General features: G+C 38.9%; 1 protein-coding gene across 12 annotated transcripts in view; it reads left to right on the top strand.

Annotated features, from left to right (window-relative positions):
- Positions 1–13,585, top strand: part of slc25a21 (solute carrier family 25 member 21) — a 477,243-nt gene that overhangs the window by 424,301 nt on the left and 39,357 nt on the right. For all 12 annotated transcript variants that reach the window (XM_059649192.1, XM_048538456.2, XM_059649191.1 and 9 more), the window contains one exon: positions 6,745–6,811. In XM_059649192.1, coding sequence (XP_059505175.1) covers positions 6,745–6,811 — 67 coding nt within the window. The remainder of the gene's footprint in view (positions 1–6,744; positions 6,812–13,585) is intronic.

Genomic DNA, 13,585 nt, shown 5'->3' with positions numbered 1-13,585 from the left:
CTTCCGTTTAAGTGTTTTGTAATTACGTGACTGCACATTGTACAACGTTTATAGCTTGTAATCAGTTTAGGTTAGCATTACAAGGTCAACTAGCCAAATTTGCCAAGATCAACCTTTCCCTTTATTCCCATCTCGTACTCTATAGTCTGTGTAGGTTTCCTTTGAGTGCTCCCGTTTCCTCCCACAGTCCAAAGATGTGCAAGCTAGGTGGATTTTCTTTGCTAAATTGCCCACAGTGCCCAGGGATGTGTAGGTTAGGTGCATTAGGTTTGGGAAATTCACAGTTATAGGGATAGGGAAGGGGTCTGGGTCTGGGTGGAATTCTCTTTGGATGGTCAGCGTGGATTTATTGGGCTGAATGGCCTGCTTCCACACTGTAGGGATTCTATAATGGTTATGATGACAATATGTTCTTAGCTGATCACAGTAGATGACTTGCAATGTTTTGGAAGTTGATACAGGCTGTTACCAATTATACGTGTGTTTTTGAGCATCTTTTATAGTTTTATTTCGCTGAATTAAAGCAGGCATTTGTCATGCATATTCATCTATTCAAATGTAAGCCATTCAGAATGACCCCAAAAGCAGGCAATTTTTCAGTGCAACCTGCATGCATCATGATGATTCTAATAAGCATAGAGGGTTTATTTATCATTGTAAAAGCTTATGCATTGTGATTTATCCGACATTATATATTTCTTTTCTCTTACTGGTAACTTATACAAGCACTATTCTAGTTTTATACAATTCAATATCTGTATAGATGTCTTGGAAAACATTGAGTACTAAAGAATTGTCGAGAACAGCAGCATCATTTTTTAAAGTCACTAATGGATTCATGGATCAGAGCCATTCTATGTCAGATTTTTCTTTTTGCAACTGTTACTCATTCCTTAGCAGCCAGCATTCTTGCTGTGAAAAAGATCTTTAGGTGAAACTGCATTGTGAAAAATGACCTTTGCACTTTTGAGTACTAGAAATACCAGTTCTGGCTAAGCAATCATTTAGCAGAACCTTTCCAACAACATTAAACATAATGCACTGAGGATAAAGAATACCTCCAAAGCCTATATGTTTAATTTATGAAATCTTAGATCAATTTCACAGTAAATGGTTAACACATTTTCATGCTCAAAGGTTACGTGATAGATATAAAATCAATGGAATACCAAGAAATGTTACTTTAATGTGTGTCTTATTCTTTAACCAAATGTCAGCTTCTGAGAAACTGTTGATAGAACTGCTTCAGTTATAAAACTCTAATAATTCTATTTGTTTCTTTCGATGTAGAAACGATGTTTCCCTATTTGGATGAATCTAGAATGGGGAGTCAAAGTTTTAGGATAAGGGGTGGCAGGTTTAAAACAAAGATGAGGAAAAATTATTTCTTGCAAAGTGTTGAGAATCTGTGGAAGTCACTACCCCAGAGCGTAGTAGATGTTGAGAGATTGAATAATTTTTAAGGAAGAGTTAGACTTTTAATTAGCAAAGGATTGAAGATTTATGGAAAGCAGGCAGGAAAGTGGAGTCGATGCTGAATTATCTACTCCTGGTCCTAATTCTTATGTTCTTATCTTCATCTCATTATTTCATTTAAGAATTAGTCTATATTTTCTAATATTATTTGATAACCTCAGATTATTATCCAGATTTACTGAGTTTAAATGTTTGTTAATATTTTTTCCTTTTTTCTTATTACATCAACTCCAGTTTATGACATGACACAAAATAGCCATGCAAGCTTTTAACATCTTCAAGCAATCAAGTTATATAAATTGTAGGAAGAAGTGTTGACCCAAATTTTAACACAATAGTTAAATCATATTAAATATTTCACTGACAGAAATTCATCAATAAATTCCTTGAATAATTACATTCGGAGTATACTGAAAAAAAGTTGAGGTTTTATCGCTTTAGATTGTTAGGCAATACAGTATTTATAGGTTTCGATCTAAATTCTCCTTGTCAAGAAAGTGTTTGCATCCATACACTCAATTTGTAAGCTCACGGTGTTACCCAGCATTTAAATCTTTAATTTTCTTCTCTCAATTCAATTGAATGAAAAGAATTTGAACTCCTCTTTAAACCCATCTTTACACAGTACACTGAAATTAACTTCAATTCATTGACAATCTCAAGTATTGTTGTACCTCCTGTAGCAGGTCTCACATCACTCTTGTTAGCAATTGGACTAGAATAGGATTCAGGTGTTAAACTGTTACATTTTCAGGATTGGATAGGTCACTGCATAAGTGCAGTAGTTCATGTTAAGGACAGTGATTTGGCCGCAAGAATTGTTGAACCAATCAGCTCAATAATATCACTGCTAAGAGTGGCCATTGCTAGGCTGAACCTGCAGAATGAGAATGGAGTGCCCTCAAAGAGAGTTGGGGAGACAGCCATTCAGAAGAGGGGGAGCCGGAGATGACCTTGGTTGTCAGACAACAGCATTGCCACAGGTGTAGCCATTGCAGCTGTGAATTTTCTCCTTGTATCCAAACTGCAAGCACTGCCCTCATTAAATCCACTGGGAGACCTGTAGGTTTCAGCAGCCAATCTCCTCAGATAGTAATAGACTTTCTTGTTGCTATCAAAATATATGTGGAGGTGAGAAGTGGCATTTCATTGGCTATTAAAAATGTAGTTGGTCTTTAGGCAAGAAATCTGCCATCTTTCCCAGTGGTACCAAAGAAAGTACCAGTATCAAAACCTGACACAGTACCACCATGCCTTCACATGTCATTGTTATCAGCCTTCCCAAATCCTGGTCTGTCTTAGAGGCTGAGTAAAATCAGCCCTTAGTTACTGTTTACCTACTTTTTGCAGAATACAACTAGTGTCTGTTCATAATTCAAGCAATATGCAACTTTAATCTTAATTTGAACTAACCCTGATTTGATATAATATACTTTGCACCAAGGTCAATGCATTGAATTGTATGTTTCTATAAATTTGTTGATACTGAGTTAGGTAGTCTCAGGCTATAGTCTGAAATTGATTAGCTGGTGAATTTTGCAGAGCAATAGCAGTTAGAGTTTAATTCTAAGAAGTGCAATATGATGCATTTTGCGAGGTTTAATAGGGAAGGACGTACACAATGAGTTGTAGGTCTTTGTGGAGTACTGAGGAACAAAGGAACCTTGATGTACAAGTTAATAGATCTCTGAAGGTGTCAGCAGAGGTAGGCAGAATGGTGAAGAAGGCATAGAGAATGCTTGTCTTCAGTAACCAGAGCGTTTAATGTAGGAGCAAGGAAGTCTTACTGCAACTTTATAAAAATTGTTTAGGCATAGATGGAAAACTGTGGGAAGGACGTGATTGTGACAGACCACTGGTTGTGTATCTACCAGCAAGAGGTGGCTCAAAGCATCCGCAATTGCTACTTGGCCATCCTGGGCCATGTTCCAACTTGTAATTTTATGCACTTAGTATTAAAGCTGAATATGATCTGAAGCAATGATCAGCACTGCCTTGTCCTCTTTAAGCAGACCTGACAGGGATTTGTGGCCCATTGTTATTACAAATTTACTGTAAAGGTATTGGATGAATTCCTGATTTAAATATGACTGCCAAACCTTCCTTCTCTATCTGGGGGTATATAAGCCAAAGTCCTAGATGCGTACTCTATTGGATGTTCCTCTCCATCGGGTGCCTATGAGCTAATACTACCCCAGTTCTGTATGAAGAGGAATTGCATGCCAATACTAGATCTTGCTTGGAACCATAATGTGCCAGTGCCTTAGAGGATGATATTTGTTTCCTCACTTTCCTGAAAGCTATGGCTTGGCTACTTGACCATTTTCAAGGTGACCTTATTTTAAGGCTTGATGCAAAGGTGCCAGGATGGAGGCCAGGTTATGTCTGAACTTCCCATAATAATTCACCAGCCCAAGGAAAGACCTGAGCTCCAGTACAGACATGGGAGTCAAGGCACTGTTGATCATCCTCATTGTATCTTCCAATGGGTGTAACCCAGTCTTGTTGATCTTGTAGCCCAATTAGATCACTCGGGGTGCTGGAACATGCATTTTTCCCTTCTAAGGTGAATGTTTTCCAGGGAGAAATGACTAGGACTTTGGATACATAATTGACTCAAAGTTAGGAGACAGTTGGTTGTGGTGGAGGATTGTTTTTTATACTGGATGCCTATAACCAATGGTGTGCTACAGGGAGCAGTGCTGGGTTTATTGCTTTTTGTCATTTATATAAATGATTTGGATGTGAATATAGAAGGTATGGTTGTTAAGTTTGCAGATGACGGAAAAATTGGTAGTTTAGTGTACAGCCAGGAAAGTAATCTCAGAGTGCAACGAGACCTTGATCGGCCAGTGGGCTGATGACTGGAAAATTGAGTTTAATCTAGATAAATGTGAAGTGCTACATTTTGATGTGGCAAATCAAGGGGAGGACGTATACGCTTAATGCTAAAGAACTGGGGTGTATTACCAAACAAAGAGACATTGCACTGCAGGTTCTTAGTTCCTTGAAAGTGGAGTTGCAGGTCGAGAGGATAGTGAAGAAGGCATTTGGTGCGGTTGCCTTTGTTGGCCAGTGTGTTGAGTATAGGAGTTGGGATGTCATGTTGCAGCGGGACAGGACATTGGTTAGGCCACTTTTGGAATTATGCATTCAGTTCTGGTCTCCTGGCCACAAGAACAATGTTGTGAAATCTGAAATGATTCAGAAAAGATTTACAAGGATGTTGCCAGGTTGGAGACTTGAGCTGTAGTGGTATTGGCCAGACCGGACCCCCTCAAAATATTTTAAGGTCACCTAGACCCTAATTTTTTTCTTATTTTAAAGGTAGATGTGAAGTACATATCCCAGATGTGATGCGAATGTTCAAACTACTTGATGTTAAGCAAAACATAATTTATTTAAACACAAGAAGAAGGAATTTAGACTAATTTAACTATTGGAAAACTTAACCAAATAATAGATACGGTACCTATTACTAGTTAACTGTTCCAATATAGTAACATCCCGTAAACACACCCCTTGGCAAAAAGGTAAATGCAGACACAGATTCTTACATGCAGTTCTCCAATCCAGGAGGGAAAAAACATCATGAGAGATTTCAGAGATAGTAACAGTGAGGAATCATTCACTGAAAACTTCAACTCTTCTGGGCCCCAAACTGCTTTTGAATGTTTAAGCTAAAGAAAAACTAGAAAACCTGTTCTGTGAGAACTGGCTAGTCCCATTTAAGCTACTTGCATTGTTCCAGCTTTTCAAAAAAAAACTTACGGCCTCCTAAGTTGCTTGCTTGGGCTGTCTCCAGTAGCCAGTTCAGTGCCTCTACCTTTACAGCCTGTCTTCAAAAAACCGAGAACGAAGTAACATTTTTAAAGTGACAGCTTTGTCACAAAAGTGAGAGGTTGAATAGGCTGGGGCTATTTTCCCTAGAGCATCAGAGGCTGAGGGGTGGCCTTGTGGAAACTTATACAATCATGAGGGGCATGGATAGGGTGAATAGTCAAGGTCTTTTCCCCAGGGTACTGCAGCCCAAAACTAGAGGGCATAGGTATAAGGTGAGAGAGGAAAGATTTAAAAGAGACCTAAGGGCCAACGTCTTCATGCAGATGCTAGTGCTTGTGTGGAAGAAGCTGCCAGAGGAAGTGGTGGGTGCTGGTACAAATACGACATTTAAAAGACAGCTGATGGGTACATGAATAGAAAGGGTTTAGAGGGACATGGGCCAAATGCTGGCAAATTGGAATGGATTAACTTAGGATATCTAGTCGGCATGGACAAGTTGGGCTGAAGGGTCTGCTTCTGTGATGCACATCTCTATGACGCTACGTCAACTCTCCTTTTAATTTCTCTTCTTAATTCACTGCTGCCTTGGCTCCATTAAAATCTCCATTCTTGTCACCACCCACTTTACCTCACTGTTTCCTGTCCCCTCCCTAACCTTGTGACATTAATCATCTGAGAAGGCCATTTCTGACCATTTCTTGTACTTGCCATAATCCACATATTCCTGTCCACCTAGCAACATCATTTACTTTCTCCAGGGGAAAAAAAATCCACTAATTGCTTATAATTTCACTTTCAACTTCTTCTTTGGACAATACTCAGCAGTTGTCAATTTGCTCGACCTGGCATTCACCTCTCCAATTAATTATCTTGTTCCTACTACTGATTCCTATCCTGTTCAATTCCCCTGTGGTCTTCAATGTTTGCTCCCTTAAGTCTAAAAAGAGTGTTCTTAAGCCTACCTAGAGCTTAGCCATTACTGGATCTGCTTGAACCATATACCAAGGTCTATTCCTCTGCCAAAACTGTCCAATAATCAAGGTTCATCCTTGAGAGCAATATAAACTGTGGATTATTTTCCAAACTGCGAATTATTTCACTAAGCTCCCTTTCCTTAACTCATCCTTTACTCCTAATCACTTCTGAGAGTTGAAAATTACGTAGACAGTGAAGGAAGCATGATTCAGAGAATAAAATTTAAATTATTCTGGAGACTAATTTGCATTGCATATCTTCCCAACAATTTGCTTTGTTGGGAAGATATGAAAATAATTTCTAATCATGACTGCCTTAATAAGTTACAATAATTGTGGATTTTCATCAAACTGGTCATGAGGATTTTCACTGTTATAAGGTACTAGAAAAATTAGTGTTATTGTCAGAAACTCAGGTTAGCAAACCACATAACAACATTGCTAACATATTGAGCTATATTGTATTGTTTGAGTCATAATGAAGAAATATGTCTTTTCCTTCTCATTTTAGAATTCTTGGCTTTTACAAAGGAATCTTACCGCCCATCCTGGCTGAGACACCAAAAAGGGCTGTGAAGGTAAGTGCAATGTATTTTTCCAAAGACTGTAACATAATGAAAGCTGTGAGATTGCAGCTCCTGCCATTCATTCAGCAGAATTGTGATAACATGGTACTAATATGATGAATTCATTACGCACTGGTATCTGTTCTTTTCTGGAAAAGACCCTTGCCCCCGTTGTATGAGCAGTCCTCGCTGCTGATCACCATGATGGTTGCACTCTGGTAGGTTTGCTGTCACCATCCTTTTTTTGGGGTAGACATCCATAGGGCTCTCTTGGTCTGGTATGGTTGAGGGTAAACTATTTCCTAGTCTAATGAGAGAACCTCTTGGTCAAAGAAGAATGTTTAAAGCATTACTCATTATTGACCCTTTAAGACCCACGAGCCTTATACAAACACCCCACAATCATCTGAACAAGGCTATTAGCATAACTGAGTGCATGCTGTAGGACAGAAACTTCTAGACTGAGTTTTTGATGGACTGCTGTTGAGAGCAACCTTTGGCTTGCTGACCAACAGAAATACTGCGAAATCACAATAGAAGGTAACTTCACGTAGGATAAATTAGCATCCATATAGATGAAGCTAATGACCCTACCTTTTTTATTTGTTTATGAGGTCTGTGTCATGCTGACTTGGCCAATCTTTATTCTGCATCCCTAGTTGCCCTGGGAAGGTAGTGGTAAGCTGCTGTCCTTGCAGTGTAAGAACGCCATAGTGCTTTTAGGAGGGAAGCTCTAAGAAGAGTCACCGGGCTTGAAACATTAACTCTGTTTTGTCTCCACAGATGCTGAATTTTCCAAACAATTTATGTTTCTGTTTGTTTCAGATTTCCAGTATCTGTGGTTCTTTATGTTATTTTCGTTCCAAGTCAGGTTGAAATATAGCTTGGAGGAGAAATTGCAGTTGGCAGTGTTCCGTTGCTTTTGCTGCATTTTCCCTCCTTCTGGTAAATGTTGGAGGGATTGGAAGGTGCAGTCTGGTAAGCCTTGTGTTACTGCAGCACATCTTGTCACTGATGTGGATGTGTCAAAGGTACGAATTGCTGCCAATGCGCATTGGTGGTGAAGGGAGTGAATGGCAGATGATGTGCCAAATGAACAGGTTGCGTTATCCTAAATGATGTCAAGCTTGTTGAATGTTGTTGTAGTGGCACAATCCGAGTAGTTGGAGAGTATTTAAATGCACTCCTAGCTTGGCCTTGGGAAAAGATAAATAGGGTTTGAGGTGACAGGGGATCTCACATTTCTGACCTGGTCTTGTAACCACAGTATTTATGTGGCTGTTCCAGTTCATTTTCTCCCTATTTATTCCAGAACCCTCTCCCCATCCCCCTCTCTGATGAAGGGTCTGGACCCGAAACGTCAGCTTTTGTGCTCCTGAGATGCTGCTTGGCCTGCTGTGTTCATCCAGCTCCACACTTTGTTATCTTGGATTCTCCAGCATCTGCAGTTCCCATTATCTCTGATCTCAATGAGCTGAATGGCCTACTTCTGCTCCGATGTCCAACAGTCTTATTGACCAACAGGCCATGTGAAGAAAGTGGCAATTTTTAAAATGGGAACTAAAACAAGAGCAGATGTTCTTATTGTGAATGCATGTTTTATTTCCAATCACTCGTGGATTAGCTCAACAGGGGGTACATTTTCACGGACTAAAGTGGCTTGTTTGCTTTGGTTAATTAACATCATTATGAGATAAAACTAAGTTATTTTTTCTTTGAACTGTTTCATTTAATGTCTGTGAAGTGAGGTAAAGCTTCTTAATGGTTCTGTTTGATTGACACTTTTATAGGACTGTAAATGCAAGGAGACTTCCTAAAACTGTTACTTTAAAAAAAAACTTCATTCCATTTTGGGTTGGCGCGGTGAAACAGTGGCTAACACCAATGCCTCACAGTGCCAGGGACCTGAGTTTGTTTCTAGCCTTGGGCAACTGTCCGAGTTTGCACATTCTCCTCATGTGTACTTGGGTTTCCTCCAATTGCTCTGGTTATCGTCGCACAGTCCAAAGATGTGCAGGTTAGGTGTACTGGCTATGCTAAATTGCTCAGATGTGTCCAGGGGTATGCATGCTAGGTGGATTACCCATGGAAAATACAGGGATAGGGGAGGGTAAGTGGGTTGGTCTGGGTGAGATACACTTTAGAGGGTTGGTGTGGACTTGGTGGGCTGATTGTCCTGCTTCCACACTGTAGGGATTCTATGAGCTAAGAACCATAATAAATTCGGGTATTGTTATTACTGGGCTCATTGGTTTGGCAGTGAATACTATTAAGGCGGGTATGGAGGGATGATGGGGATTTGCTGGTAGTATGAGAGCATTGAGTGCATGGAATAAGCTTGGGTCTGAGAGGCAGAGTAGGGATGTGAGGACTGGAAGTGGAGGAGGGTGAGATGATGGCAGGGTTGAGACTAGGAGGGCCTATGAACTTTTAATACAACATGAATGAAGTTTTAAAGAACTGAAGTGGACCTTCTAACAAGTCAATCTGTTTCAGATCTCCAGCATCCATTGTTCTTTGTTTTATGTTAATCTGACTAGATAGCTGACGTATTGTTCAAAATTATGCCAACAACATAGATGTGATTTCTGTTCCAGTTGATATGGAATTGGGACCTGCCTCCTTTTCCTTCACTGAAAATGGAAAGCAATGGTAAACCACAACTCCCAAAAAAAACTGCTAGGGAAATGGCCTTTTGGCAGGTCACAGACTAACCTAAGAGTTGTAATATGATATATTTCTTCCTGCGTTGTGTGCTTTTCACTCAGTGTCACAGCTGCAAAGTGAAAAGAAGAAAAGTGTGCCTAGGATTGAAGACCGTCATGGATCAGCAAAGTCACTGATTAACATCTTTTGTCTTATGAACTAGATTCTGGAAAATGAGACCGTCACATCAGCTGAGAAATGCTCCATATCTATATGTGTTAACTGGGCTGGAATTTCTACTGAAAGATAAAGGAACTTAGAATAATATTTTGTTTAACCAATTGTAATTCGAAATTTCAATTGCTAAGTTTTAACTAAAATTAGTTTATTAAATTTATAGTGGAAAAAATAAACTTGCACACATGCACAAACCCGAGTATCAACAACTGAATGTTTTTACTAATGCTTGAGGAAAGAAATAATCCTGTGAAATAGAGCTGGGCAGCTCAGTGGTAATAACAAGTCGAGCTGTCTCTGCTAGAGTTGTATTTATTTATTCGTAAATAGTAAGTATTGGCATTTTACTTTCTATGCTAGTGTGTCAGTTTGGGAAAGAAATTTCAGTTTTGAAAGACATCTGAAATAAGTGGTGTTATATTGGTCAACTGTGAAATATCCCTGACAACTTTTCTTTCCATCATCATTGTGTCCAATGTACTGCACCAAGGTCCTTGCACTACCAAACTTGATGCCAGTCATAACTTGTGTTGTTGTATTTCTATTGTGGGAAAAAAAAGCTATTTTTCTTATGTGTAGTCAAGCAATTCAGTTGATAGAGGAGGTAAATACCACAGTGGCTGTTTCACTTTGATCCCATGATGAGTTTTTACAGATAAGATGAGTAAGTGGTAGGTAGCAGGAATGTTTGCTGGTGCTACTTGTAGTTAGCTACTAAAATATGGATAGTTCAGTCATACACTCAAGAGGTGTAATTTTACCATGTTTTAATGAAATCTATCTAACTTGTATTTAAAGTGATTATTTCTGCTTTCTCCCTAAGAAGCCTCTTCTATGGATTGACAATTTGTACACTGAAATATTGTTTTGAATGAGCAGAACTAGTGCGTAAGTGACTGGAAAATTAGCCATAGTGCAGAGACTCCACCTGGGACAATCTGAATAATGGGAACTTTAAAGGGTCTGAGAGGTGAATTGGCAAGAATGGACTAGGGAGTATTCCTTAGAGTTGACAGGATATGTATTTGAATTACAACAATTATTTGTTCCTATCTAATACAAAAAAGAAAAAAAAAGATAGCTCAACCATAGCTTGAAAGAGAAATTAGGGATAGTGTCAGATCCAACCAGGAAACGTAAAATTGCCAGAAAAGGCAGCAAACCTGAGGATTGGGAGCAGCTTAGAATCCAGCAGAAGAGGACAGAAAGCTTTATCAAGAGGTTAAAAATAGGATGCATGAGTAAAATTGCAGGGATCATAAAAATTATTAATGGGGAACAAAGAAATGACAGAAAATAACAGCCATATATTAGTAATGTCTTCACAAACGAGAGCACAAATAAAGAAATGTTTGCGAAAGAGCGTAGTTGAAGGAAATCAATGGTTGTAAGAAAATAGAGCTAGAGAAATTAATGCAGTTAAAGGCTAACAAATCACCAAGGCCTGATAATCTACATCCCAGAATACTTAAGGAATATTGTGTGTATTGCCAGTCATTTTCCAAAATTGTGTAGATTCTGCAGTAGTTGTCCAGATTGGAAGATGGCAAATGTAACCCCACAATTTAAAAAGGTAGGGAGAGAAAAGACAGAGAATATAGATCAGTTAACCTAACATCATTTGTACGAAAAATGCCAGTCGATTATAAAAGACATAATAACAAAAAAACTTGGAAGTCATTTCCAGGGTTGGACGAGGCCAGCATGGATTATGAAGGGAAAATTATGCTTACTACCGGAATTTTTGAGGATATAACTAGTAGAATAAATATGGAAGAACCAGTGGATGAGGTTTACTTGAATTTTCAGAAGGTTTTTGATAAGATCCTATAAAAGATCTTATTGGGCAGCATTAAGGCACATGGCAGAGGGGCAATATATTGGTATGAATTGATAATGTGGAGTTGCTGGTTTTGGACTGAGGTAGAAAAAGTCAGAAGTCACACGACACCAGCTTATAGTCCAACAAGTTTGTTTGAAATCACAAGCTTTCTGAGTGTTTTTCCTTCACCAGGTGAAATCACTTCACCTAACAAAGGAGCAGCAATATGAAAGCTTGTGATTCTACATAAACCTTTTGGGCTATAGCCTGGTGTTGTATGATTTCTGGCATGAATTGAAAATTGGTTGACAGATAAGAAACAGCGAATGGAAAGAAATAGGTCTTTGAGGGTGGCAGGCAGAGACTAGTGGAGCATGGCATTGGTCAGTGCTTGAGCCCCAGCTATTCACAATATATACAAATGACCTGGATGAGGGACCAAATGTAACTTATCTGAAGTTTGGTGATGACACAAATTGGACAGAATTCTGTGCTATGACGAGGAAGCAAAGAGTCTTCAGGGTGATTTAAACAAGATAAGTGAGTGGTCAAATACATGGAAGATGCAGTACAACATGGCTCAATATGATATTATTTACTTCATATGAAAAACAGAAATACAGAGTACTATTTCAATGGTGTTATCTTGGGAAATGTAGATGTGCAAAAGAGGATTGAATGTCCTGGTATACCAGTCATGAAAGTAGACAGGCGCAGCAAACAGTTAGGAAGCCAAATGATATATTGGCCTTCATTGCAAAAGGATTTGAATTCAGAAGTAAGGGTGCTTCTCTATAGTTATATAGGGCCTTGCTGAGACCATGTCTTAAGTATTATGTGCAGTTTTGCTCTTGCTAACTATGAAAGGATACACTATAGAGTTTGTGAGGCATAGGTTCACTAGGCTAATATTGGGGATGGCAGAACTGTTCTATGAGGACAGATTGATTCAACTGGGCCTATATTCACTAGCCTATAGTAGGATGAGTGGGGATATAAAATTCTAAAGACCTAGACAGATTGGATATATGGAGAATATTTTCCCAGTTGGGCAGTCCAGAACGAGGGGGTCACAGTTTCAGGATATGGGGTAAGCCATTTACGTCTGAGTTGAGGAAAAGGCTCTTCACTGAAAGGATAGTGAACTTGCAATAGGAGTAGGGAATCTCTACCACAAAAGGCTACGATTACCAAGTTATTGAGTATATTTAAGGAAATTGATATATTTTTAGATTTTAAAGATATTAGGAAATATGGGGAGAAAGCAGGAATATTGTGTTGAGATAGAAGATTGGCCACAGTCATACTGAATAACAGAGTAGCTCAAAGAGCTAAATAGCCAACCCCTGCTCCTTGTTTCTATGTTTCTGTGGCCATTAAATTTATTATGCAGAATTACATAGCTTAATCTGTAGATATGATCTAGGCACTATGTTATATACCTGAGTTAAGAAGGTTGACAGATTGCAGCTAGTTGCAGAGCAGAATGACGCCAGAACAAAGACCATTAGATTATTTGTTCTTTATAGCTGTGGCTGCTGTTTGTGTGTCTTCAATGGCATTACCTAACAATTGGTGGTTTATTCAACTTGGTATGCTTCAGGTACAGAATTAAAAACAAAGTTAAATTTCTTTACATGTTTTATACAACACAAAAATATCTAGTAGCAGAGAAACAGACCCAGAGCTGTAGACTTGATCCTGTTTGGATCACTGCCCCGCTTGGAGTTAGTCAGATGTTGTGAGGTATTATTCCTCGCTCCAGCTTTGGCTTTGTCTTGTGGTGTTCCAGGTAGATGGGTTGAAGCAGTAATGAAGTTTTTTCCCCCATACCCCTCAATATAATTTCTATTTGGCGTTTCTAGTCTTAAATTGAACATGTAGATCTATGCCTTTGGTTGGATTGGCTCTAATTTTGTTGTAAAGTAGACTGTTTGTTGTATATTTTATCTCCCTCTGGCTGACTAGCTCTCATTATGCAACTTATTGATTGACTCCATAGTGTCATTAGACATTTGTGATATAGAATTGTGTCAGATCAGACATCATGCAGGGTTTCTTCAATCCTGAAGAAGTCTACT

The sequence above is a fragment of the Stegostoma tigrinum genome, chromosome 10, assembly GCF_030684315.1.
Source record: "Stegostoma tigrinum isolate sSteTig4 chromosome 10, sSteTig4.hap1, whole genome shotgun sequence".
NCBI classification, from domain to species: Eukaryota; Metazoa; Chordata; class Chondrichthyes; order Orectolobiformes; family Stegostomatidae; genus Stegostoma; species Stegostoma tigrinum.
Note: the sequence above shows the minus strand (reverse complement) of the source record. Positions and strands in the feature narration are given on the sequence as shown.